The sequence below is a fragment of the Vulpes vulpes genome, chromosome 10, assembly GCF_048418805.1.
Source record: "Vulpes vulpes isolate BD-2025 chromosome 10, VulVul3, whole genome shotgun sequence".
NCBI lineage: Eukaryota > Metazoa > Chordata > Mammalia > Carnivora > Canidae > Vulpes > Vulpes vulpes.
Window position 1 is genome coordinate 10,009,775 of NC_132789.1, and position 24,623 is coordinate 10,034,397.

The 24,623-nt window shown below is 38.1% G+C and overlaps 1 protein-coding gene across 9 annotated transcripts in view; it reads right to left on the reverse strand.

Moving 5' to 3' along the window:
* Positions 1 to 24,623, reverse strand: part of HECTD4 (HECT domain E3 ubiquitin protein ligase 4) — a 185,988-nt gene that overhangs the window by 122,365 nt on the left and 39,000 nt on the right. For all 9 annotated transcript variants that reach the window (XM_026018777.2, XM_072725162.1, XM_026018774.2 and 6 more), the window contains exons 2-7: positions 12,156 to 12,673; positions 8,249 to 8,338; positions 7,508 to 7,638; positions 4,404 to 4,512; positions 3,531 to 3,669; positions 252 to 422 (exon numbers count right to left, since the gene is read on the reverse strand). In XM_026018777.2, coding sequence (XP_025874562.2) covers positions 252 to 422; positions 3,531 to 3,669; positions 4,404 to 4,512; positions 7,508 to 7,638; positions 8,249 to 8,338; positions 12,156 to 12,673 — 1,158 coding nt within the window. The remainder of the gene's footprint in view (positions 1 to 251; positions 423 to 3,530; positions 3,670 to 4,403; positions 4,513 to 7,507; positions 7,639 to 8,248; positions 8,339 to 12,155; positions 12,674 to 24,623) is intronic.

Sequence of the window (24,623 nt, forward strand, 5' to 3'; positions counted from 1 at the left end):
CCCCACTGCCTACACATCAACTATTATTATCTGCACTCTGTTGCCAGATTAACCTTCAGAAAGCTTGGCTCTATCTGTGTCATACAACACCAAACAAAACCTTCAAAGAAATCCAAAAGAATAACCAATTCTGAGGCAAAAGTAAACACATTGTACATACTCCAACTTTTTCAGGTCCTTTGTAGACCAATACAAAAAGAAGCCCAATGGAAATTTCTTGCAACACCACAAAATGAGAAAGTGAATCTCACCACAAGCTCAAAAATGTCCATGAAGACAGAATGTCCCTTAGGTGTTTTCTCATTCAGACTGGCAGGGGACCAGATCCAGTAGAAGTAAGTACCATCTGAAGAAAGGTGCACAGTGCTCAGGGTGCTGCCAACAGGGAGATGATTGGCTGGCATTGGGACCATCTGGCACACCTGGACATGAGAGGGAAGAAGTTTCATTAGTGCAACATATAACTTCCGATGAATTCTATCAGTTCCTCACTGATGCTATTATTCCAAAATCAGAATTCAATAGGTTTCCTGGTCAAAATAAAACAGGTATTTCTAACAGGTGAAAATTACAGGACAAAAATATAAAAATTCTACAATGGACCATGTGACATATAAAAACAGGCCAAAAGTATCTGGATCTGCTAACCATGTGTGTTTTATCAAACATTTATTTAAAACAATGCTTTAGGGCAGTCTGGGTGGCTCAGCAGTCTAGTGCCGCCTTCAGCCCAGGGCATGATCCTGGAGACTGGGGATCAAGTCCCATGTCGGGCTCCCTGCATGGAGCCTGCTTCTCCCTCTGCCTGTGTCTCTGCCTCTCTCTCTCTCTCTCTGTGTGACTATCATAAATAAATTTTAAAAAAAATTTTTTTTTAATTAAAAAAAAATCTTTAAAAACAAAACAAAAAATGCTTTAGAGAAACAGTACTTGCTAAAATTTCCTTAGTAACTTTTCCTTAGTAAGAATTTCAGACAATTAGTTATATTTAAAAGGGCAGGGATCATCTCATATTTACTTTTAAATCCCAACACCTAATTCTGAGTCTAACTCAAAGTTATTTAATAAATGTGGAATGAAAAAAAAATAAAATAAATGTGGAATGAAGTGGAAAATGGGCAGAAGGAAGACAACAAGGGAGGCAGAGAAAGGAGTGAAGGGGAAAGAAGAAAGTGAACAAGCAAAGGCACATACAAGGACCTCACCCAGCACATGTGGGCTTACTGAGATGAACAATGTCCATCAGGAGGAAAAAGACAAAACACCTAACCTCTGTATCAGGCATGAAGCCATGTTTCTAATACTAACCATCTTTTGGTTTCAGTGTAACAAAGGAGCTTTGCAACATTTCACATTGAACGTGTAATTACATACTCATTTTCACTGCCAGAGAAAAGCCCTTTAAAAAATGAGAGAAAATGGGGACCCAAAAAACTGCTAACTAGGTTTTTCAAAAATGCTGAGGGTAGGAGCAGAACTGAAAATCCCCAAATAAAAATAATTAGAGAAGGTCAGATGCCTTCGGGAACAGTAAGAACCACTTTCAGTTACTCCATCTCTTGGAGTGAGTCACTCGTATTCCTAAGGTTACTTCTGACCCTTGAACTTATTTCATATGAGCTTTTTTCCAGACTTGTTTTGTCTATTTCAAAAGTTAAAAACTAATGTCATTGCTGTAACCACATTTTGGAACTTAATAGTACCACGAAATCTAGAACATTGACAGCTACTGATTCACCTAAGTTACCTCCAAATTGTTCCAATGCACATCACCTAGTTAGTGACAACACGGTTTTCTTGGACGAAATTGAAGTTTTTGCAACAACACAGAGGAAATGGACATTGCCTCAAATAAAAACCATGTCCCAAGATTTAACATCCGTTTAATTCCTAGGCTTATGACTCTACTTCAAATAAATATAGGACATATTCTCATCTGTCTGCATTAGTAATAAAAAATGAAGTAAAAAAAAATGAAGGGAACTGGGCATCAATTTGTTTTTTATTCACTTAATTATCATTATTATTTTTTAAAGATTTTATTTATTTATTCATGAGAGACACACAGAGAGAGAGAGAGTGGCAGAGACACAGGCAGAGGGAGAAGCAGGCTCCATGCAGGGAGCCCGCTGCGGGACTCAATCCTGGGACTCCAGGATCACGCTCTGGGCCAAAGGCAGGCACTAAACCACTGAGCCACCCAGGGATTCCCTCACTTAACAATTATTAAGCAGCTACTGTGTGCTTTGGAGATACAACAGTGAATAAGACTCAGTCCCTGTTCACCAGAAAAGGCACAGTTGAGTGACAGACAAAAGGAGAGGTAACATCCCTCGAAAGTCCTGCATAGGGACACCTGGGTGGCTCAGGAGTTGAGCGACTGCCTTTGGCCCAGGGCATGATCCCGGAGTCTTGGGATTGAGTCCCACATCGGGCTCCCTACGAGAAGCCTGCTTCTCCCTCTGCCTGTCTCTCTGTGTGTCTCTCATGAATAAATAAATAAAATCTTAAAAATAAAAAAATAAAAAATAAAAAGAAGAAGAAAGTCCTGCACAGACTACTCCCAGGGCATTCACCCCACAGATGGGAACTCTAACCATTCAGTTCATCTTTGGTTGAAAAGCAGAAAGGTGTATTGTAAAAAGCTCAAACTTTAGTGCTAAGAACCATGTTCTTATGCTGCCATTATTGTGTGGCCTTGGGCAAGTCCCTTAACATTAGAGCTACATTCCCTCTCTCAACAATAAACACTTGCCAAGTGCTTACAATATGCCTAGCCTCAGTTGCCTTGTCTTAAAATGAAACTGCCATACTTCTATCTCACAGGTAGAAGTATATGTAAATTGCCTAGATCAGGGCCTGGCACAAGGACACTGATAAATGACAGTTACTATTATCAATCAAATGCAAGGCACTGTGCTATATTCTGAGCCCACGAAGATAGGTAAGATAGGGTCCAGACTTAAAGGTATGCATGGTAGTGGGGAAGAGACAAGAGCAGGTGATTTCAGCATAATGCAGCAAGTGCTATGATAGAGTGCTATATTTGGAAGCACTAAAGATGAGCTCCAAATCCCTAACACATAATGATTTTATCCAAACTCATTTCAAGGCTCCCATTCCCATAGAAAGGCTGTTTAGAATAAATCAAATAAGGAAATGATGTCTTCCCAAAATAGATCTGGCAAAAGAAAAAAAAAAAAAAGACAGCTAGTATGTATACCATTTTTGACACTCTAGAATTTTTGGGATCATAAAAGTTTGTTGATGGCCTTAGAATCTCTTAGAGAGCACATTCACTCAGCTCATGTGGCGAAACTCTAAGATACCAGAGGAAAAAACAGAATGCCCAAATGGTGACAATTAAAAGGATGCTACCTATGACGGCAGGAAACTAGATCAACTGTGCTCTTATTCCTTCTGATGAGGTCAAGAACTTCCCTCACTGTCTCCAAAATACAAAAGACAATGTCTTGGTTTTTTTTTTTTCTTTCTTTCTTTCTTTCTTTCTTTCTTTTTTTTTTTTTTACCTGAAGGGTATTCTGGTCAATGACCTGGAAAAGGGAGTGAGGTTTATTATCAAAAGATACAGGCCGGTGGAGAAGATTGCCACTGCCAAAAGCAACCCATCCTGGTTCCAGCTCCTCATTCCGGCAGTACACAAAACCTCTGCAGAGGAAAAAAAAAAAAAGGTATACAGGCTAAGAAGCCAGGCAGTGTTCAAAACCACACAATGAGCTACAACAGACAAACATTTTCCACCTAATTTTTAAAAATGACTAAGTATGCAAAATATTTAAAGAAGAGTAAATATACTACATTAACTTTGAGACTGACAAACTACAACAAATATTAATTTTTCACAACAAATTAAAGAGGAGAAAAGGTTGGGAAAAAGATCTAATTAAATATTATATATATATATATATATATATATATATATATATATATATATATATATATAAAGGTTTTCAAACTGTGGTTTCTTTTGGCAGCAATTCACAGATCTTATACCCCAAATGCAAAACACTGCTAATCCAACGTGAAATCCAAGTACAAAAAGGCTTGACTAGAAAAATGTCCATTCATCAACATGGAGAAGTCACTAATATTACAGTAATTCCAATCACAGAGGAATTTCTGGCTAGAAACAATGACCTGAGGGCTACCAAGGTCTTTAGAGTCAAAACAAAGCCAAAATGCATTAACAGAACAAGAGTCTACTAATCCAAGAAAACCCAAATTACATGAAGTTGTTCAGACTTATTTAGTTAATAGCCAGTCTTGGCGAGGGATGGGGGGGTGAGGGGTGGTATATGCATCCCAGGTGTCTTCTTCACAGAGATTTGTATAAGGAGGGAAATGTTCCAGCCAAATTATTCAGCAAGTTCCGTGCAACTGACCTGAGAGTACCATGTAATCCAGACCCCAATTTGCTTACTCCTCTTCCAACTGAGTTAGTAGTATATAGGTAAAGACCATCTGCCGTGAGACAGCGCCCCAAGTCAGCATCTGAAATAGTTTTTTCACAGGTAAATTATATATATGCTTTTTCTAATGAAATTATAAACGTGCTTTTTCTAGTGAAAAAGCCATTAGGAGGTGGAGTGAGAGATAATCTCCCACTTCTAAATAAGTGCTTCAATGTCATTTCCAGGAAAGATGGCTCCAACCCCCAAATCAAACATCTAAAATGCATGTGGGATGAGGAACCAAGATCAGGGAAAGAGGTCAGAGAGTTAATAGCAGGAGAACTTGGTTCTGCCTGCCAGAAGTTTTCTTCTTTTTTGAATAGCAAACATAGAGTCAAATTGATACCTTCCTAATTCTAATCTGAAATGATTTGGACTACAGTACTTTCACTAATGATTCTATAGTTAAAAGGTGTGAACTTTTAAGAGCATTGGGCACTTATTAGTTGACCTTGGGCCTTTTTGATCTTCAGTTTCTTCATCCATAAGATGTACCTCAAGAGTCACTGTGATGGTTAAATGAGATAACACAAGAAAACATCCATATACTCTCTGGTACAAAAAAATGTTCCAGATAAATGCAAATGACATTATATTGAAATACTAATGAAACACATGAAACTAAAATCTGCTTCTGTGGACTTTCCATCCAGCGACTGTTTCCCCTTAGCTATATCCTCAGCCAGCTAAAACAAACAGTATCACTCTGCAGAAAACAGTTTACTAATTTAGCCTTCTAAAGAATCTGTCTTAAAAAGAGAGCTTATAAAACTTTCAGTATTTTCATAATCATTTCACTATGTTTATCTACTACTTGGCATATTAAAGGAAATGCACAACACAGCACTCATATTAGTAATGAGTATGCTGTTAAGAATTCAGTCTACTGAGTGCCTGGGTGGTTCATTCAGTTAAGCATCTGCTTTTGGCTCAGGTCATAAACCCGGGGTCCTGGGATGGAGTCCTGCATCAGGCTACCTGCTCAGCAGGGAGTCTGCTTCTTCCTCTCCCTGTGCTCCTCCCCCTCTGCTCATGCGTGTGCACTCTCTCTCTTAAATAAATTTAATTTGACTTAATTAAAAAAAAGAATTCAGTTTGCTAATCCAAGACAACTAAACTTGTAACTACTGATTTCTCAAAAAACATGTAAAGTGAGTAATCATTTTTAAAATATTGGGAAGCCTGGGTGGCTCAGCGGTTTTGTGCTGCCTTCAGCCCAGGGTGTGATCCTGGAGTCCGGGAATCGAGTCCCACGTCAGGCTCCCTGCATGGAGCCTGCTTCTCCCTCTGCCTGTGTCTCTGACTCTCTCTCTCTGCGTCTCTCATGAATAAATAAATAAAATATTTAAAAATAATAATAAATAAAATATTAATTTCCCTCCTTAAAAGATTTTAACCTGGAACATATAAATATCTGTTTATTCACCCCTCTTTAGATTGAGGTCAAGGCTTTCTGAGGAGGAGTCTGACACAGTGTGGGAGCTAAAGGGACAGATTAAACCAGACCGGCCTCAAGTTGATACCTTTTGAAGCTGAGTGACGAATACACAGGATTGACTAAAGCATTCTTTCAAGTTCTATATCTGTCAAATGTTTAAAAATAAGATTATTTTTCTTGTAATAATTTAAAAACTATTCTCAAGGTAGAAGCAAAATTAAAGGTACAAGAGAGTGAAAAACAAGTATATCAGCTTAATTCCATTATCCTCAGTAATAAACTACTCCAAGGGAAATATTTAAGTAAAAATGAGAAAATAAAGGGAATTTGGTTTTGTTTGAAGATGTCAATTTCAGCCTATAATATTTAAGAACTTTTTGGATATCACAAGCTTTTTGCTTCTCCCATGGACTCCATATCCAAAAGTCTTGCCTGCTCCTCTTATGAGCTCACATGACTATTTGTTACAACAGTGGACATGAACAAGACACAGGCCCCGGATGAAAGGTGCACAGGGCTCCTGTTGCTTAGACTGCACCCCTTGTCCTTCTGGTTGCCCCAGAAGTCTGCCCCCATCAAAGGTTCTATATATATATATGTGCTGCCAAAGGGAGCACTCCATCATAAATGAAAGGGTGAGTAGTAGACTCTGAATCCCATACCTAATTAACATCAATTTCTTAGAGATTCACTTTAAGTCTTTCAGTAAGAAAACTGAATATTTTAAAAACAATTTCCTAAGGTGTTTTAAATTTCTATTTCATCAGTTATGTAATGTTTAATGATACAATTATAATAACAATTACAACAACAAAGCTTTGAGAGCAGGGTGGACTCCTGGAAAGCCTGTGACTCCACAGGTGGGAGTGGCAGTGTACACACTGCCTAGAAGTGGCTGGCCTGCCATGCCACAGAACCACTCGGTACATCTACCACGCGCAAAATGGAGAGGCCTCCTTCATCCCACAAGTCAGGCAAATGAAAGTCAATTAAGAGAGTTTCTGCCATTTTCACAGAAATCAGAATAAACAGATATGGAATACATGTGAAAGTGTAAAAACATTTTAATCCAACCCATTTTATTAAAGGAGATCTTAATTCATGCTCCTTTGAACAATTCCTTCCTCTCTCTCTGTTTTTTCTTTTTTTTTTTTTTTTTTTTTTTTTTTTTTTTTGTGCTTTTAGGATGGGAAGGTTCATCAAAACACCCCCTGATAAATTACTAAAGGAAACAGCAAACAGCATCAGGCTCAGGCAGCAAGATCTGATACTCTGTTCACAGATATAAAAATTCAACTTGAGGCTCCCATGCTCAAACACAATACCCAGGAGTCAACTTAAGTAATTCTGCCTCCTTGGCTAAAATATATGGATGATACTGTTTTCTTGCGATAGCAAAACCTATCCATTTTCTTACCTCACTGAGTATCAGCTTTTACACTTTTACTGATAAAGCAGACAATGAACATACTGTATAGGAACCTAGTGCTTTTAATTAAAAGGAACACAGTTCTATCAAAATCATTTGCCACAATGATCTAAAACCACTCTCTTCGCATCTTAATTTCAATCACAGGAGCAAAAACCCTTACATTACCTTTATTTTCAGAACTGGAGCCAGTGTTGCTATCTGGTGCAGGTAACATGTCTTCATACCCCCATGATACTATGTGTTTGCCACCGAGCAAACAGGAGGGGGATCCAGGCCCCCCTTCCAAAAGTAACAGCCTAAAATTGGGGAGATGGGAGAATCATAAAGACACTAAGATTATCCATTTCAGCAAGAAAATGAAAGTAATCTTACAGAGCAGACAACTAAAATAGGTTTATACAAATATATATCTGGAAAAAATATTTGTGTTTTCAAATTTAAAAATTACAAAGCAGTACTTATAGAAATGTTATAATAAAAGTACAGCTATGTGTACAATGTATAGGTTTTATATATACATTTATATACACATGGTGTGAGGGTAGGATATGAAATGAGGAGGCACTTATATAAAAACATTAGAAGTGGTTATCTTTGGATAATGAGATTATGAATGACTTTCAGTTTCTGCTTTACACCTTAACATATCTTAAAATCTGTAATAAGAATTCATTATAAGCTATTACATTTTTGTAAAAACCCACAAAATAAAAAATGAGAATCAGCATACCCTAGGAACACTTGCAAAGAAGGAAAGATGAGATAAAAATTTTAAGATGAATATACTTATTTTAAAATACAAATCATTCATTGATAAGGTTAGCAATCTCTTATGAAAATTTTATTACGCACAAATCTCCCTTATGTGGGGAGGAGGGGGGCTAAGGATCCAAAGTGATAGCTTACCTATATAGTACATCAGCTACAGGCAAGGACCCCAGATCAGTCTGTTTCTGTAACAGATGGACCGTATGGACAAAAGTTTTCAACGAGCCTCTAAAAATAAAAGGAGGGAACAGAAAATCGTCAAAATTAAAAAGCCAAACAACATGATTCATCTTATTAACCATGTGAGAGGGTGCCCAAAGGGGTCTATCTGCTTCTGCCGGTCAGAAGACTGTTGTACCAAATATACTAGATTCTTACAGATTACCACTGCCTCATACAAAGAAGTCACTATGTGAGTGGCACCAATTATGCCAATTAGGATGTTCTCCTTGCATATGTAAAGGTAAACAATTTTCTCCCCAAAATAAAAGTTCAAAACCTAAAGCTCAAACACAAAAAACATGTGGCTATTATGCTTGAGTACTGTTTCATAAAGTCCTTCTCTAGTCTAGAGGAGAGATTTTATAGAAGGGGGCTATACTTAAAGTCTGACAGTGTTTCCAGGCTTTGTTTTTAAATATCTTTAAGTTCATCCATTTCTTTATTTTTTTTTTTAAGATTTTATTTATTTGAGAGAGAGAGAGAACATATAATGGGGTGGGGGAGCGGGAGAGTGGGAGAGAGGAAGAGAGAAGCAAACTCCCTACTGAGCAGAAAGCCAGACACAGGGCCTGATCCCAGGACCCAGAGATCACGATCCAAGCCGAATACAGACGGCTGAGTCACCCAGGTGCCCCTCAGTTCATCCATTTCACATAACATCTCCCCAAACCCCATCACATTAAATATGACTGCAAAGAAATATTTTCAATTAATATATATATTTTTTATTAAGTAAAGTTTACCCCCAAAGTGGGGCTCGAACTGACGAGCCAGAGATCAAGAGTTGCAAGCTCTACCGACTGAGCCAGTAAGGTCCCCTCAAATAATAAGTATTTTGTGCTTAGAGGTGTTCCTTCTGCTTCCCTTGCTGTGAAGCATGTGACTATAATGCTCGCAGAGCTTATCATTACCTAATTTCCTTTTGGTTCTCAAGGCTCAAGACTCTGAGAAATCTAGAATATGGTCAACAGGATCTTTTTTTTTTTTTTTTTTAAGATTTTATTTATTTATTCATGAGAGACACACAGAGAGAGAGGGCAGAGAGAGAAGCAGGCTCTATGCAGGGAGCCGATCAACTTGGCAGGGCTTAGATCAGATGGGGGCTTAGGAGCCATAGGAGGACTACATTTTATTCTGAAAGCATGATTCAGTCTGGTAGGTAATAATACTTCATAGCTGGTTTAATGGTCTTAAATGTTTCAGTGTGCTTTAGCCCCTTTATTTTAACCTCACTGCATGCCCGGGAGACAGCCCTGTTGGACAGATGAAGAAGCAGAAATCCATAGGAATTAGATGACAGGGTTGAGATGGGGCAGTTGGTGAGTGGCCCAACTCTCAACTTGAGCTTTTTAGACCCTATCTGCTGCCTTCCTGCTTTATATTATTCTTTAGTTTTGATTTTTTGAACACCAGAGATAGTGAAAGGGGCAATTAAGTGGACTTTAAGCTAACTCAGTCCAGTGTCAGATCTTCCATTTCTTTTGGGGTTGAGCCATATGATGATACCTAGCAGTGAAAGCCTTGGCTGGGAGAATGCAGTGTTCCAAAGTCTGCCTATCTTAAATAGGTGATCATGTAGTTCATAAAATGTTCTGTGGTGATTTATACCTGGGATCTGGCCAGGTAAGTCCTGTGCATTTTAAAAGCACCTTCTTTTAGATCTTGTTGACCAGGGACACCTGGGTGGCTCAGTGGTTGAGCCTCTGCCTTTAGCTCAGGGCGTGATCCTGGGTTCTAGGATTGAGTTCTACATCAGGCTCCCCGTGGGGAGTTTTCAAAAAAAAGAAAAAAATCGGTTGAACAAATAAATATTGTTATTCCCTCTGCTTGTGCTCTCACTCTTTAAATTTTTTAAAAAATATTTTACTTATTTATTCACAAGAGACACAGAGAGACAAGGCAGAGACATAGGCAGAGGGAGAAGCAGACTCCCCATGGGGAGCCTGATGCGGGACTCAATCCCAGGACCCCAGGATCATGACTTGAGCCACCCAGGTACCCCTCTTTAAAATATTTTTTTTAAATTCTTTTTGGTAAATTTTCTCAAAATGGGATTTTATTTTAAGATTTTATTTATTTATTCATAGAGAGACACAGAGAGAGAGAGAGAGAGAGAGAGGCAGAGACACAGGCTGTGGGAGAAGCAGGCTCCATGCAGGGAGCCCAATGTGGGACTCGATCCCAGGTCTCCAGGATCACACCCCAGGCTGCAGGCAGCGCCAAATTGCTGCGCCACTGGGGCTGCCCTCAAAATGGGATTTTTAAAAGATTTATTTATCTATTAGAGAGAGAGAACGTGAGCATATGCATGGGTGGAGGGGAGAGGGAGAGTCTCAAGCAGACTCCTCACAAAGTAAGCATGGAGCCCGACAAGGGGTTTCATTCCATGACCCTAAGATCATGACTTGAACCAAAAATCAAGAGTCAGGCAATTAACCAAATGAGCTACCCAGGTGAGCTGAAAATTTGCTTTTAGATAGGATTATCTTTAGATAGTTTTGGAATGTCGATCAGGTCATGACCTGAGCCAAAAATCAAGAGTCAGATGCCCAAGCAACTCAGCCACCAAGGCACCCCTCCAAAATGAGATTTTTATATTAATAACAAATCTATTTAGGGCTTGAAATGGTCTTCTACAAATGCAAAATATCAATCCAATATAAAGCCTTTCCAGGAAAACTAATTTCGGTGCTACACAGTAGGGTCTCCAGAGTTAAGCTCATGTCAGGATTTCCACAATCTTCAGAGTCTTCAGAGATCTAAAACTAGGCTATGACAGTTTGCTCAGGGCAAAGAAACTGACAATAAATACTGGTGCCATTTTGCCTTAAGAAAGCCTGGGATTCAACCATTTGAAGGTCAACTTTGAAACCATAAAAATAAGGGAAAAAGTAGTCTTATAACCAAGAACTTCATAATCCTCCAAGAAGAATTTTCCCACATATGCTTTGCTAAAAAAAAAAAAAAAGAAGAAGAAGAAGAAGAAAGAAGAAGAAGAACTCAAAAGAAAATTCTGAAGGGAATAGGACAGATTAGTGACATTAATTAGTGACAGTAATCTGTCAGACCATGGTCCTAATAGGTCTCTAAACAACTAGCTTAGAGGAAAGTAAGGGCAGTGAACGTTTTTCCTCACAAAAAATGTGCCAATGATCATACAGGTTACTGGGCAGGAGAATATAGAGACCCTCTCCTGTAAAAAACACTCCAACATTTCCTATTGCTAGTAGTAGATCAATAACATCTGCTTACACCAAAGGATGGCACACTATTAAATACAGACATATACAGAGAGATCTTTCAGTTAAATTAATGGAGACAAGCATCATGGTCAAGAAATATAATTTGTGACCAAGTCTGTGTGACTAAGTCTAGGAAATAACCCACTCACTTGCTGATACACTCCTCAAAGGCACCCACGAAATAAATTAAAAGCTCTACAAACTTTCTGACGGTCCTTCCAGGATAAATACAGATAGGCCATCCTCCATTAACTACTGGATGTAAAGCACTAATCATCTAGGGGGGTGAGTAGATAACAGCCAAGGGTTGGCTCTCCCTTTTAAGCTGTTTTAGCTTTATCACAGGATGGCAGACAGCAAATACTTGAACTTAGGCTCCAGCTCAGGTTCCTGGTGCCAAGCTCTGGTGAAAGTATCTTATGTACTGCTGATGTAGTGAAATTCAATACTGCCAACAAAGGACTACTGATGTTAAGACTTCCATCACATATGCTTGCCTCTCACTCACTCACTCACTCACTCACTTACCCCTGGCAGCAGCGGCCATGAGGTCACTAAAGAGGGCTTTTGATGGTCCTTACCTGGCACATGCCAAAGCCACCAGAGCAGCAGCAGCATTTTCTTTTTGTTTATGTGGGATGTGTCGGCCTGTGTCAGAAGTGTCCTCTAGCCAAGAGCACAGCAAAGTTTCAATTCCATTGAGACAGTCAGCAGGCTCCTTGGTCAGGCTCAAAGGCTGGCAGTCACGAAGGCAGTTCAATAGCACCTCAGCAGTTATGTTACAGAGAGAGGGGTCCGTTCTGCTCTGGGACTGAATGAGGGGGAAGACCAGCAGGAGCCCCATCCGAGATGTGAAGGGAGCTTGCTCGGGTTGCTGCAACAAGCCCTGGCGTTTGAGCAGAGCCAATGTTTCTTCATCACCCGAACTTTCTCTTTCATGCTGTTCTTCCAAGGCCAGCTGGCGCTGGGCATTCCATAGTCCTCGCAAGGCATTCAGGCGGTATTCTAGCAGGCGGGCATAGGCATTGCTCTGATTTCCACAAACAGAGCGCAAACGTTCAGCTAATTCTGTTGGGTTCTTGGTCTCAAATGTTAAAATCTAAGGGAAGAAACGATAAAGAAGTTGGTACGTACTGTTCTCACCATGGCTTTCATCTATAGAAGCAAATATATCCAATGGTATCTAAAAATAGTCCACATAAATAATCTTAATTGTAGCCAAATACAAAAAAATGTGCTGTAAAGCCAGGTATTTGCTGATGGAGATATTTTTTCAATGGCATTTCTGCTAGTGTTCCAGTTAAAAGTAATATCAGACCTAATTCAAAGAACCGAAATCATGAAAACAGTTAAGTATTGAAGTCAAAAATTAATTCAATTTTTTTTTTTTTTTTTTTTTTAGAAAACTGAGGTACAGGTCTTTATTAAATGCTCTTAGGTTATAATGTAAGTCTCTACCTCCCATTACCAGGTGGATTAGAAGTGAAAAGAACAAAATTTTATCCTCAGAATCAAATATACCTACCCATAAATGATTGATACTGTATTGTTCTTAAATTTTGAAGAACACTCCATTCTTACTACTGCTAATCCATTATTTCAACTGGTGACATGGTATAGATTTATTCAGTTCATATTGATACAGGAATCATACTATTTTCTTGCCAAAATATACAATTAATTACCAGGAGGCCTCTAGATTTTCAGCAGTTAGGGGAATAAAATCATTAAATCCTTAACGAAAAGAAAGGAACCAGCTATCAAGATAGAGAATTTAACTTTATGATGCAAAAAGTTTATGCATATAACTTCAACTAGGTTAAAATGAACAGACTATTGTAAACAACAAAGGAGGGCACTCTGGGGGCACGCACAATGAAACAGACTATCAGGCGCCAAAGGTATCTGGTTCTCAGTAGACCAGAAAGTCAGGGTGAGAAGAGGTTTGAAATAAAAGCAAAGAAAATTCTGTCATGACACTGGCACTGACATTTTAAAAGGTTATAGATCACTTTATTTCTCTCAGAAACCTGCAAAAATACTTTTACTACCTCAAGTTTTGCCCTTAAAAACTGTTAGCCCGATAAAATAACAAAAACTTGCAGAACAATGTAAACACTGTAACTGCCTCGCTTAGCTATACACCAAGTCACTGAACTGAAAAAATGTTCAGGTTAAACAAGTTCTGGGGCGCCTAGCTGGCTCGGTCCATAGAGCAGGTGACTTGGTCTCAGGGTTGTGAGATCAAGCCCCATGTCGGGTGTGGAGCCTACTTATAATAAATAATTCCAATTCAAACAATGTACTTTGTTTATTTGAAAAAAATGTTCATAGTGTTTCCAAAAAAGGTGAGCAATCTGAACTTCAGTGCCAGCCTATCAGATCAAAATTAACATCCAAATGCCTTAAGATTTCAAACTTAGCAACAAGAAGGAATACTGATACACGCAACTTCAATGAATTTCAATGACACGGAGTTGAGTGAAAGCAGCCAATTTCAAAAGGCTGCATCTGTAGGATTCCATTCATAGGACTTTCTGTAAAAAATAGGAGAAAACTATAGTGATCTAGAAGAGATCAGTGAATGTCAGAGGTGAGGGGAATAGGCAGGGTATGAAGAAGTTTTTTATAATAAAGAAATTATTCTATATTCTGGTGGTAGTGGTGGTGATGGGAATTAAATCCATATGTGTGCTAAATTCAGAGAACAGTACATCCCCTAAAAAAAGTCAATTTAACTGTATGATGATTTTTTTTAAGATTTTATTTATTTATTCATGAGAGACACAGAGAGAGACAGACATAGAGGCAAAGGGAGAAGCAGGCTCCATGCAGGGAGCCCGACGCAGGACTCCATCCCAGGACTCCAGGATCACATCCCGAGCCAAAGGCAGACGCTCAAGGGCTGAGCCACCCAGGCGTCCCTGTATGACGATTTTTAAACAAAAGGAAAAAAGTTCCAACCAAGCTATATCTGTGCTCAGCTAGGTATCATGGGTAAAGCTATATTGCAAGTCATATTAAAATTAATAACTAGGGTAATTTTTAGTTAGTTTTAATACAACAGGAACAATGATTAAATATCTTTCACCATCAAGTCATTCCAAACTATATTTTCCTACCTTTTGACTGAATTCAAACACAAATCACCCTTTTGATTATTTTTCACATCGCAGCAGATAAACTAACCAGAGTTCAAAAAAAAAAAAAAAAAAAAAGAGGGATCCCTGGGTGGCGCAGCGGTTTGGGGCCTGCCTTTGGCCCAGGGCGTGATCCTAGAGACCCGGGATCGAATCCCACGTCGGGCTCCCGGTGCATGGAGCCTGCTTCTCCCTCTGCCTTTGTCTCTGCCTCTCTCTCTCTCTCTCTGTGACTATCATAAATAAATAAAAAACTTTAAAAAAAAATCACATTTCAAAGGCAATCATCTACCTTGAAGCTGTAATCAATATCCAAGGAAGCGAGACTGCCTTTTTTTTTTTTTTCCTTTTAGGATCTCCCCTCAAAAACCAGCCTCTACCATTAAAATCAACAAAGAGTGAGATGTTTTTCAATGTTGCTAAAAAAAAAAAAATTACAAAACCTTAAGTTTGTTATGACACCTAAAACAAAATTTGTTTTTTAAGAGCATTCCAATATTGGTTTTGTGATTTCCACCCAATACAACTCCTTGATATAAAGTACGTATGAAATATATTTGTGTGGTACATTGATCATCTACTTAGGTTATATGTAATAACTACTAAAAATTTAATACAGACTTTTATTAGACCCAAGAATCGAAGAACAACCCAGTAACATTAAACCCACCTATTTCCTTTTATTATCAATCTTAAAGATAAGTGGTTCTAAAATGTGATATTTTATGGTTCATAAAATGATGTTTATGACATCATTAAGACTAGCTGAAAAAATAACTATAAAATACCTCACTTTTCTAGTGATTCTATTTTTATAAGTAATTCACTTATATTCTGGCATTCTACTTGGAAGACAAATATTCTGAAAGGATCTGAGTTATAATTAACCAAATATTATATGATATACACACTTAAGTGACTTATGTTTATTGATTTAGCAGTATCTAAGGCACATTATGCTTTCAGAAATCCATTAGACTACTCAGCATTATCCATTCCAACGGCCCCTCGTGAAAATTAAGAATTGTGTGCTACACTGCTGTTTTTCAGAATTCTAAGTTTGAAGGTCATGGCTGAAAATCATTTCATAAAGACATCATACCTTTGAGTTTTAGTACATCAGCTATAAAGGATCTATTCTGGTACTTATGAATATTAAATGATTTGTCTCAGATCCTCATATAAAACCACTGCTCTCAGTAACTGCTGTTTAAGAAGATAAAAAGACCAGAGTGTTATTAGAAAAATGAGTATTTTTCTCTTTAAAAAGGGGGAAAGCTATTTAAGCAACAGGGAAGATCCCCATCCTCCTTAATCAGAAGGAGGGCTCACTGACTGTACTTCGGTGATAATGAAGTCACCCAATGAAGGGAATGACTTTCAAAGCAACCTGTAGCCTTAATTTTTATCATACTTGACATACAAGTTTAAGCTAAGACAACAATAATCATCCTTGAAAGCCTAACAGAAGGTAGGCAAAATATTCTTTGCCAACCAAATCTGACTTTCAACAAGACTACAATATTTGATGTAAGAGCAATTACAGAGGATCAGCTCATTTCAGCCCATTTCTTTCCATTTTCCATGTGGAAGAATACAAGAGCATGCACCTGCCAGTCATGTGAAATGTGAAATGTCAACATGTATTTCTTTTTTTTTCTTTTTTCTTTGTGTGTGTGTGTGTGTGTGTGTGAACATGCATTGCAAGTAACTGCCATAGTGAGAAAAAGCACAGAGGGGCTTTTGAAGTAATAGAGAATGTTACATAAAAAGGAATTAACTAAACCAGTAATTAACAGAAAAGATACTGCATGAACTACAGTATTCCTCCAAATGTAAATATCAATTTCACCATTCAGAAAAGAGAAGTCTCTAAAAGGGTTAAAAAATTAAAAGATAGGGCAGCCCCGGTGGCGCAGCGGTTTGGCGCCGTCTGCAGCCTGGGGTGTGATCCTGGAGACGTGGGATCGAGTCCCACATCAGGCTCCCTGCATGGAGCCTGCTTCTCCCTCTTCCTCTGCCTGTGTCTCTGCCTCTCTCTCTGTGTCTATGAATAAATAAATAAAATCTTAAAAAAAAAAGAAATTAAAAGATATATTAGAGCCTACCTCTGAAAGAATAGAAAGTAAACCCTTTCTAAGAACTTAACCTAAAAAAGTAAATGTGCAGAGATATTTGCTGAAGTTTTATTATAATGGAAAAAGAAGAAATAATCTCAACACCTAAAAAAGAAGTGTTTGGGGCACCTGGCTGGCTTGATCAGTACAATGTGTTACTCTTGATCTTGGGGTTGTGAGTTCAAGCCCCAGTTTGGGTGTAGAGATTACTTTAAAAAATAAAATCTTAAAAAATAAAAATTAAAAGGGAAGTGTTCAATTAAAACATATGACAATGGAATATTATGCAATAACTTAAAATTTTTTAAACCAAACCAAAAGCAGAAAAATCATATATGTTCTATAAATAGGACTATGTGAAACATGTTTGTTCAATTTGAAATGTCATTAGTATTTGTGGTAATAGAAACATGGATTTTTCTCTATTTAAAAAGGAAACAGTGATGACAAGTTAAATAGTTCATATTTAAGCAATCATAACTAGAGGGGATATTTTTCAAAAGCAAACACTATCTTTAAATAACTGGTAGTCAAACAAATGGTGACACAATTGGGACGCCTAGGTGGCCCAGCGGTTGAGCGTCTGCCTTTGGCTCTATTTGTGATCCCAGGGTCCTGGGATGGAGTCCTGCCTCAGGCCCCCTATGGGAAGCATGCTTCTCCCTCTGCCTATGTCTCTGCCTGTCTGTGTCTCTCATGAATAAATAAATAATATCTTTAAAATAAATGGTGACACAATTGATATATTTAAAATTGGGGCGGGGGGCATCTGACAAAAAATCATCACAGTACCACAGGATATGTTGTCCTTAAATCAGCAATTCCATCTGCTGCACTTTGGCAGCAAATAACATAGGACTGCTTAGATTCCTCGTTAGGAGAGAAGACTAAATAGTAGGCTGGGGAAGACCACAGATAATGGGAGCTATGAATGAACAATAAAACCTTTCACTCTCCAAAAAGAAAGGATACTTAAAATTCAGGATTGTGCCCACTTCAGCAGCATATACACTAAAACTCAGGATCACTTAAACTCCAAGCATTTGAATTCCATTACTATACTCCTTAGTATGGTACATTAACCAATTCATTATATGTACCTGTCAGCATAAAAGGAATTTACACCTGGGTTATTATTTCAAAGCTGATCTGGCCAGATCAACTGGCCAGACTTACAAACCCAATACAAAACTTTTCAGGAAAGGCTATAGAATACTGAAATCCTCTCAAATGTTAGAGTGAATTTTTAAGCCCTTCTTCAAGTTTTCCCACTGTTTTTCACATTAAAAAGATGGCAATCATGGCCAAATTGAATTGCATATGACAATTCACAGATTATGAGATCAAGTGAACCAAGTAAATGAATTGTGAATGGAAGGAAGGAATTCTATCTCTAATATGAAAGCCTAAATCAAGAGTGGATCACTTATCAATTAAATTAGACCCTGAAACTGCATATCCTTATCCAATCCTGAAAATATGTGTTCATTTGAATTTTCTTTCAACATCTCCTATTTTTAAAAAGGGTCTTTAACTTTAACTGATAACATGATTAAATTTCACAGTTTAATTCATGAGTTTTAGCCCCTAGCTTAGTACCAAAACTAGAACCGCCCCTGACTGGTTTCCAGGTTGTTCAGCTTTGATCAACCCGGTAAAACCTGCTCCAGCACTCAGTGATTTTGCCCACATCTTCACACACCTGCTATTGATGGCAGACTTGTCAGAACCGTGAGGACTCAGGACTGGTAAAGCATGTTGGGCTCTATTGATCTTGGGGTCGTGAGTTCCAGCCACATGTTGGGCACAGAGATTAATTACTTAAATTTAAAAACAAAAACATTTTAGGACTCGATATCTAATCACTTTTCCAATTCTTCTTGCATGAAAATTCCATCTTGACCTGTCCCCATCCAGTTTTCAATTTTTGTCATGTACCCAAGACCAGGGTCCTATTTTTTCCATCTCCCAGCTTTTACTCCCACTGAGCCACCCAAGTGCCCCTCTGCTACCTACTTTTGAAAAATTCTGATTTCCTGGGATGCCTGGGTGGCTCAGTGGTTGAACAGCTGCCTTCGACTTGGGGCATGATCCCATAGTCCCGGGATTGAGTCCTGTACTGGGCTCCTTGCATGGAGCCTGCTTCTCCTGTCTCTCTGCCTTTCTGTCTGTGTCTCAGGAAAGGAAAGGAAAGGAAAGGAAAGGAAAGGAAAGGAAAGGAAAGGAAAGGAAAGGAAAGGAAAGGAAAGGAAAGGAAAGGAAAGGAGAGGAGGAAGGAAGGAAGGAAGGAAGGAAGGAAGGAAGGAAGGAAGGAGGGAAGGGAAGGGAAGGGAAGGGAAGGGAAGGGAAGGGAAGGGAAGGGAAGGGAAGGGAAGGGAAGGAAAGGGAAGGAAAGGAAAGGAAAGAAAGGAAAGGAGGGAAGAAAGAGATAGATTCTGGTTTCTTTACTCTTTTTCTCTCTCTCTTCTCTTTTCCAGAATTAGCTTCTCTGTGTTTTCACAGTCTCTAGCACATACCTCTATCAGATGATCCACTACAAACCGTAAGGAAAAATATGTCTGCTGTTTCACAATAGAATCAATGATTCCTTAGGAGTAAAGGAAAAGATCTCTGAAGAGATGAACTTTCTTAACTGCTTACTTCACATACTTAACAACTATCATACTGTGATATGTTCAAACACTTAGCATAGATATATTTTAGAAAAAAAAAACACCACTGGTTTTTAAATACAAAATGTAACAAAGAAGGAAACTGTAATATGTATAACACCTCACTACTATGTTGTTTGTTTACAGTCTGTTCCCTCTTTCAACAGAGTACTAAAAGAGGGAAACGATAGCTTTACATTTGTACCAGCAGAGCTTAGCACAGTGTCTGTCTGGCACATAAATGTTTGATAAATTAATGAATGAGAAGATACATAAATTCCAAGAAAAATTCTCTTAGGACATACATCTGGTTTCCACTATACATCTGTGTAACCCTCTCTCAGTTACAAATCTAATTATAAATCTGCCTTCTGGAACAATGAAAAATTCTTCCTCTTCCACATAAAATGAAGAAATACATGTAATGGAAGGGGGAGACACCAAATACGAGTTAGTGCCATTGTTCTCAACCCTGTCTGCACGTTAAAATTGGGAGCTTTTTTTTTTTTTCAAGATTTTATTTATTTATTCATGAGAGACACAGAGACATAGGCAAGCTTCCTGCGGGGAGCCCGATGTGGGAATCGATCCCGGGACTCCAGGATCACAGCCTGAGTTGAAGGCAGATGCTCAACCACAGAGCTACCCAGGCATCCCTGTTTTGGGAGTTTTTAAGACAACACTAATAAATTGGTCCCACTCCAGTCAGATTAACTCAAATTATCTGAGGATGGGACTCAGGCCTTTTTTCATTCCACAAGTGATGCATGCTGCCAAGATTTCGAACCACTGAGTATAGGGGTACTAGGTTCCAGTCCAGACTCTGCAAGTAACAATTTCCTGTTAGGTATTTTACTTAAACTCACTCAGTCTGTGTGTCTACAACTATAAAAATGAGGCCAATGCCCGCCTCCATTTACACAGCTAAGGTCAAAACACATGTTCAGGGAGTGCTCTGAAAAAGCTGAAACAGCTAAACAACAGTCAGGATTTCCTTATTTTAGACTAGATGACCACTAAGAAACGGAATTTTTTCAGATAACCCTCAAAAAAGGAAATTCTGACTAGATAAAGGCTGGGAGTATTGGGGATGGGCTAAAGGAGGTATGGAATTAAACACATGCTTCATCTGAGCCTACACTGCTTAAAAAATGCTAATGTAATCTTAAAATGCATTGGAAGAATTCCAGTGTCAAAAGCAAGGGAGGTAATAATCCCATTTATATTCTGCAATCATCAAACTATAACTGGAATATCCTGTTCAGTTCAGAGTACCTCATTTTAGGAAGTCATTAACAGACCAGTATTAGTCCTGAAGAGGGTGATTTGACTAATCTGGCAATCATGTCACATGAGAAATGGTTAAGGAACTAGAGATGCGTGTCCTGAGAGGGATGAGTTGGAAGGGGGAGCAACCTTCATAAAATCAAAGGGCCATCATGTGCAAGAGGAAGACTTTATTACTCCAGAAGCAGCAAAAATAGGAAGTTACTGGGATGCACAGCATAACAAAGAACTTTTGATAATAATTCAAAACAGCGTGAACCACAACTCATGGATGTATTTACTTAAAAAAAAAAGATTCTTGGAATCCACTTACAAAGACTGTTTCAAGAAGTCTGGGATATGCCCCAGAATCTGCATCTGAATCAGGCTCTCTGGATGATTCTGAGGAGTCTTTAAAAATAATTTTTATAAAAAAAATAATTTTTATAAAAGGTTTATTATAATAGTATTCACACTCCCCATAAAATTCATCCACTTAAAAGTGCAAAATTCAATGGCTTTGAGTATATTCAGAGTTGTGCAGTCATTACCACAATTTTAGAACACTTCCATCACCTTCAAAAGAAACTACCCATTAGCAATCTCTCCTATTCCCCCAAATCTTTTAGCTCTAGGCAATCACTAACCTATTCTCTATTGAGTTACCTATTCTTCACATTAAATATAAATGGAATCCTGTTATGTGTGATATTTCATAAATACCTAGCATTGTTTTCAAGATTTGTCCATGCTTTAGCATGAACCAACATTTCATTCCTGTTTACTGCGGAATGATATTCCATTTTATGGACAGACCACATCTTATGTATTCATTCACTGGTTGATGGGACATTGGAGTTTCCACTTTGTGGCTGTTACAAACAATGCTTCTACAAACATTCAAGTTTTTGTGTGGACATAAGTATATAACCACAAGGGATGAAAAGCTAACAGTGAAACTGTTGAGTCTTCATAGTAAACTCTATGTTCACCCTCGGGAGGACTGCTAAACTGTTCTCCAAAGTGGCTGCACCATTTTACATTCCCAGCAGCAATGTATGAAGATTTCAGTTTTCCACATCATTGCTAACACTTGTTATTATCTGTCTTTTGATTAGAGCTATCCAAGTGAGCATGAAATGGTAACTCCTGTGGTTTGGTCTGCATTTCCCTGATGACTAGTGATGTTAAGCATCTTTAACGGGCTTATTGGTCATTTACCTATCTCTGGAAAAATAGTACTTTGAGAAACAATGACTTTGCCTTATCAACAAGAACAAGAATTTCAATGAGCAGAAACACATCAAAAAGAAAAGAAAGAAGAAACACATCAAATACATTTAAATCCACAAGCTTATCATGTTATGAGAAAGAAAAATCACCACTGGATGATGTTGGCAAGCCAACTCATTTTGAAAAGTGGTTAATACAGGGAAAAATTCAAACATTTATCCTGTCTTTCTCATATAATCTGTACACCTAGATAAGTAGTTGAGGAGAGAAAAGTTTCCTTCATGGAAGCATTCCAGCTAATGAAGGTATAACAGATTATTACCATTTTGCTATCTGGATTTAATAGATCAAGGCACTGAGCGTTAGTAGCTGCAAACATCACAGGAAAGCAGCAGACAGGGATGCCTCAGTGGCTCAAGGGTTGAGTGTCTGCCTTTGGCTCAGGGTGTGATCCCGGAATGCCAGGATCAAGTCCCACCATCAGGCTCCCTGTATGGGACCTGCTTCTCCCTCTGCGTATGTCTCTGCCTCTCTCTGTGTGCCTCTCATGAATAAATAAAATCTTAAAAAAAAAAGAAAGAAAGAAAGAAAGAAAGAAAGAAAGAAAGAAAGAAAGAAAGCTGCAGATACTATGCACCTACTGATAAAAATGCACACCACTGCCTATGAAGCAGTCTTACAAAAAAAAAAAAAATCAAACTTAAATCTGATCAAACCATGGTCTAGAAGAATAAGTTTCTTCAAATAAACTATAACACAGGAGAGGGGAGAAAAGAGAGAGGAAACACAGTTTAAAAAAAACATCACCTGGAGTGCCTCGGTGGTGGCTCAGTTGGTTAAGTGTTTGTCAGGTCTGCTCAGGTCATGATCGTGGAGTTCTAGGAGACCCATGGACAGCCGGACTCTGCACTCAGCGGGGAGCCTGCTTCTCCCTCTCCCTCTGCTGCTCCTCCCCACTTGTGCTCTCTCCCTCACTCTCTCTCAAATAAATAAATATAATCTTTTAAAATTAAAAATGGACAATAGACATAAACAGACATTTCTCCAAAGTCCAAGAGAGGGCCAACAGACACAGGAAAAGATGTTCATCAGGGAAATGCAAATCCTAACTTTAAGGACTTATCAACTCACACCTGTCAGAAAGGCTAAACTCAACAACCCAAGCCAACAACAGGTGTCCACAGAGATGTGGAGAAAGAGGAACCCTTGCGCACTGTTGGTGGGAATGCACAATGGCACAACCACTGTGTAAAACAGTACGAAGGTTCTTCAAAAAAATTTAAAAAAGAACTACCCTACAATCCAGCGATCACACTACTGGGTATTTACTCAAAGAATACAAAAACACTAATTCAAATTAAAGGGATACATATACCTGTGTCTTTATAGCAGCATTATTTCAAAAAGCCAAATTATGAATGCAGTCCAAGTGTCCATTAATTGATGAATGGAAAAAGAAAATGTGGTGTTTATGTATAATGGAATATTATTCAGCCATAAAAATGAATGAAATCTTGTCTTTGTAACAACATGGATGGAGCTAGAGAGTACAATGCTAAGTGAAAAAAGTCAGAGAAAGACAAATACATGATTTCACACATGTAGAATTGAAAAAACAAAACAAATGAGCAAAAGGGAAAAAATAAGAGAGACAAATCAAGAAACAGACTCTTAATTATAGAGAACTGATGGTTACCAGAGGGTAGGAGTATGGGGGGATAGGTTAAATAGGTGATGGGGATTAGGGAGTGTGATCAACACCAGGTAATGTATGGAACTGCTGAATCATTATATTGACGCTTTAATATAATGCTATGTTAAAAAGTGATATGTCATGGATTTACTTCAAAATAATATGGGAAAGAGAAGTAGGTAGCAGAGCTGAAACAAGATTGGCTATGAATTGAAAACTTGAAGTTGGTGATACATAAGGATCCATTATACAATTTTAGTTTGTTTTTGCAATTTTCCAGATGTTTTATAAGAAAAAGTTTTTTTTAAGGCTCAAACCCAAAACAGGGTATACTGTTTTAAAAGGCCAGCTGCTAGCCATAATAAAAAAGAAACAAGATGGCTCTTTATTACACTTCTTGTAAATGACAAAGATTTCTTCTTCCAATGCTACGATTCTATTCAAACAAGCAGTCTTTTAAAACAGATTTAGCTAGATCACCTCAATTTGCCACTTCATTTTGCTAACAGAAACTTTTTCTTCAGACCCTAAAAACCATTTACATACAACTATTAATCCACTTTCCTAATATATTTGCTTAAATGCTTACCCTTAAGGAACACAACAGAAAAATTAATCAAATGAGAAGATACATTTTAAAATTACATTCAAAGTACAACACCATGCACTTCACATACAATTCACCTTAAAGTACAATTATTGTTTCTATGGGCAATATGTTTATCATCAAAAAATATGCTTCATGAATCAAGGTTGTAATATGTATTCTACTGATGACTAACATCTGCTCATTCAAAATATATGCATAAAAATATATGCATGAATATACTCTTATTGAGCAAACAGATGATAGTTACTGCCCCTCCCCCCAATACTATTTTACCAGTCTAGGTTTTTATTTTTTTAAGATTTATTTATTTGGGGGGATCCCTGGGTGGCGCAGCGGTTT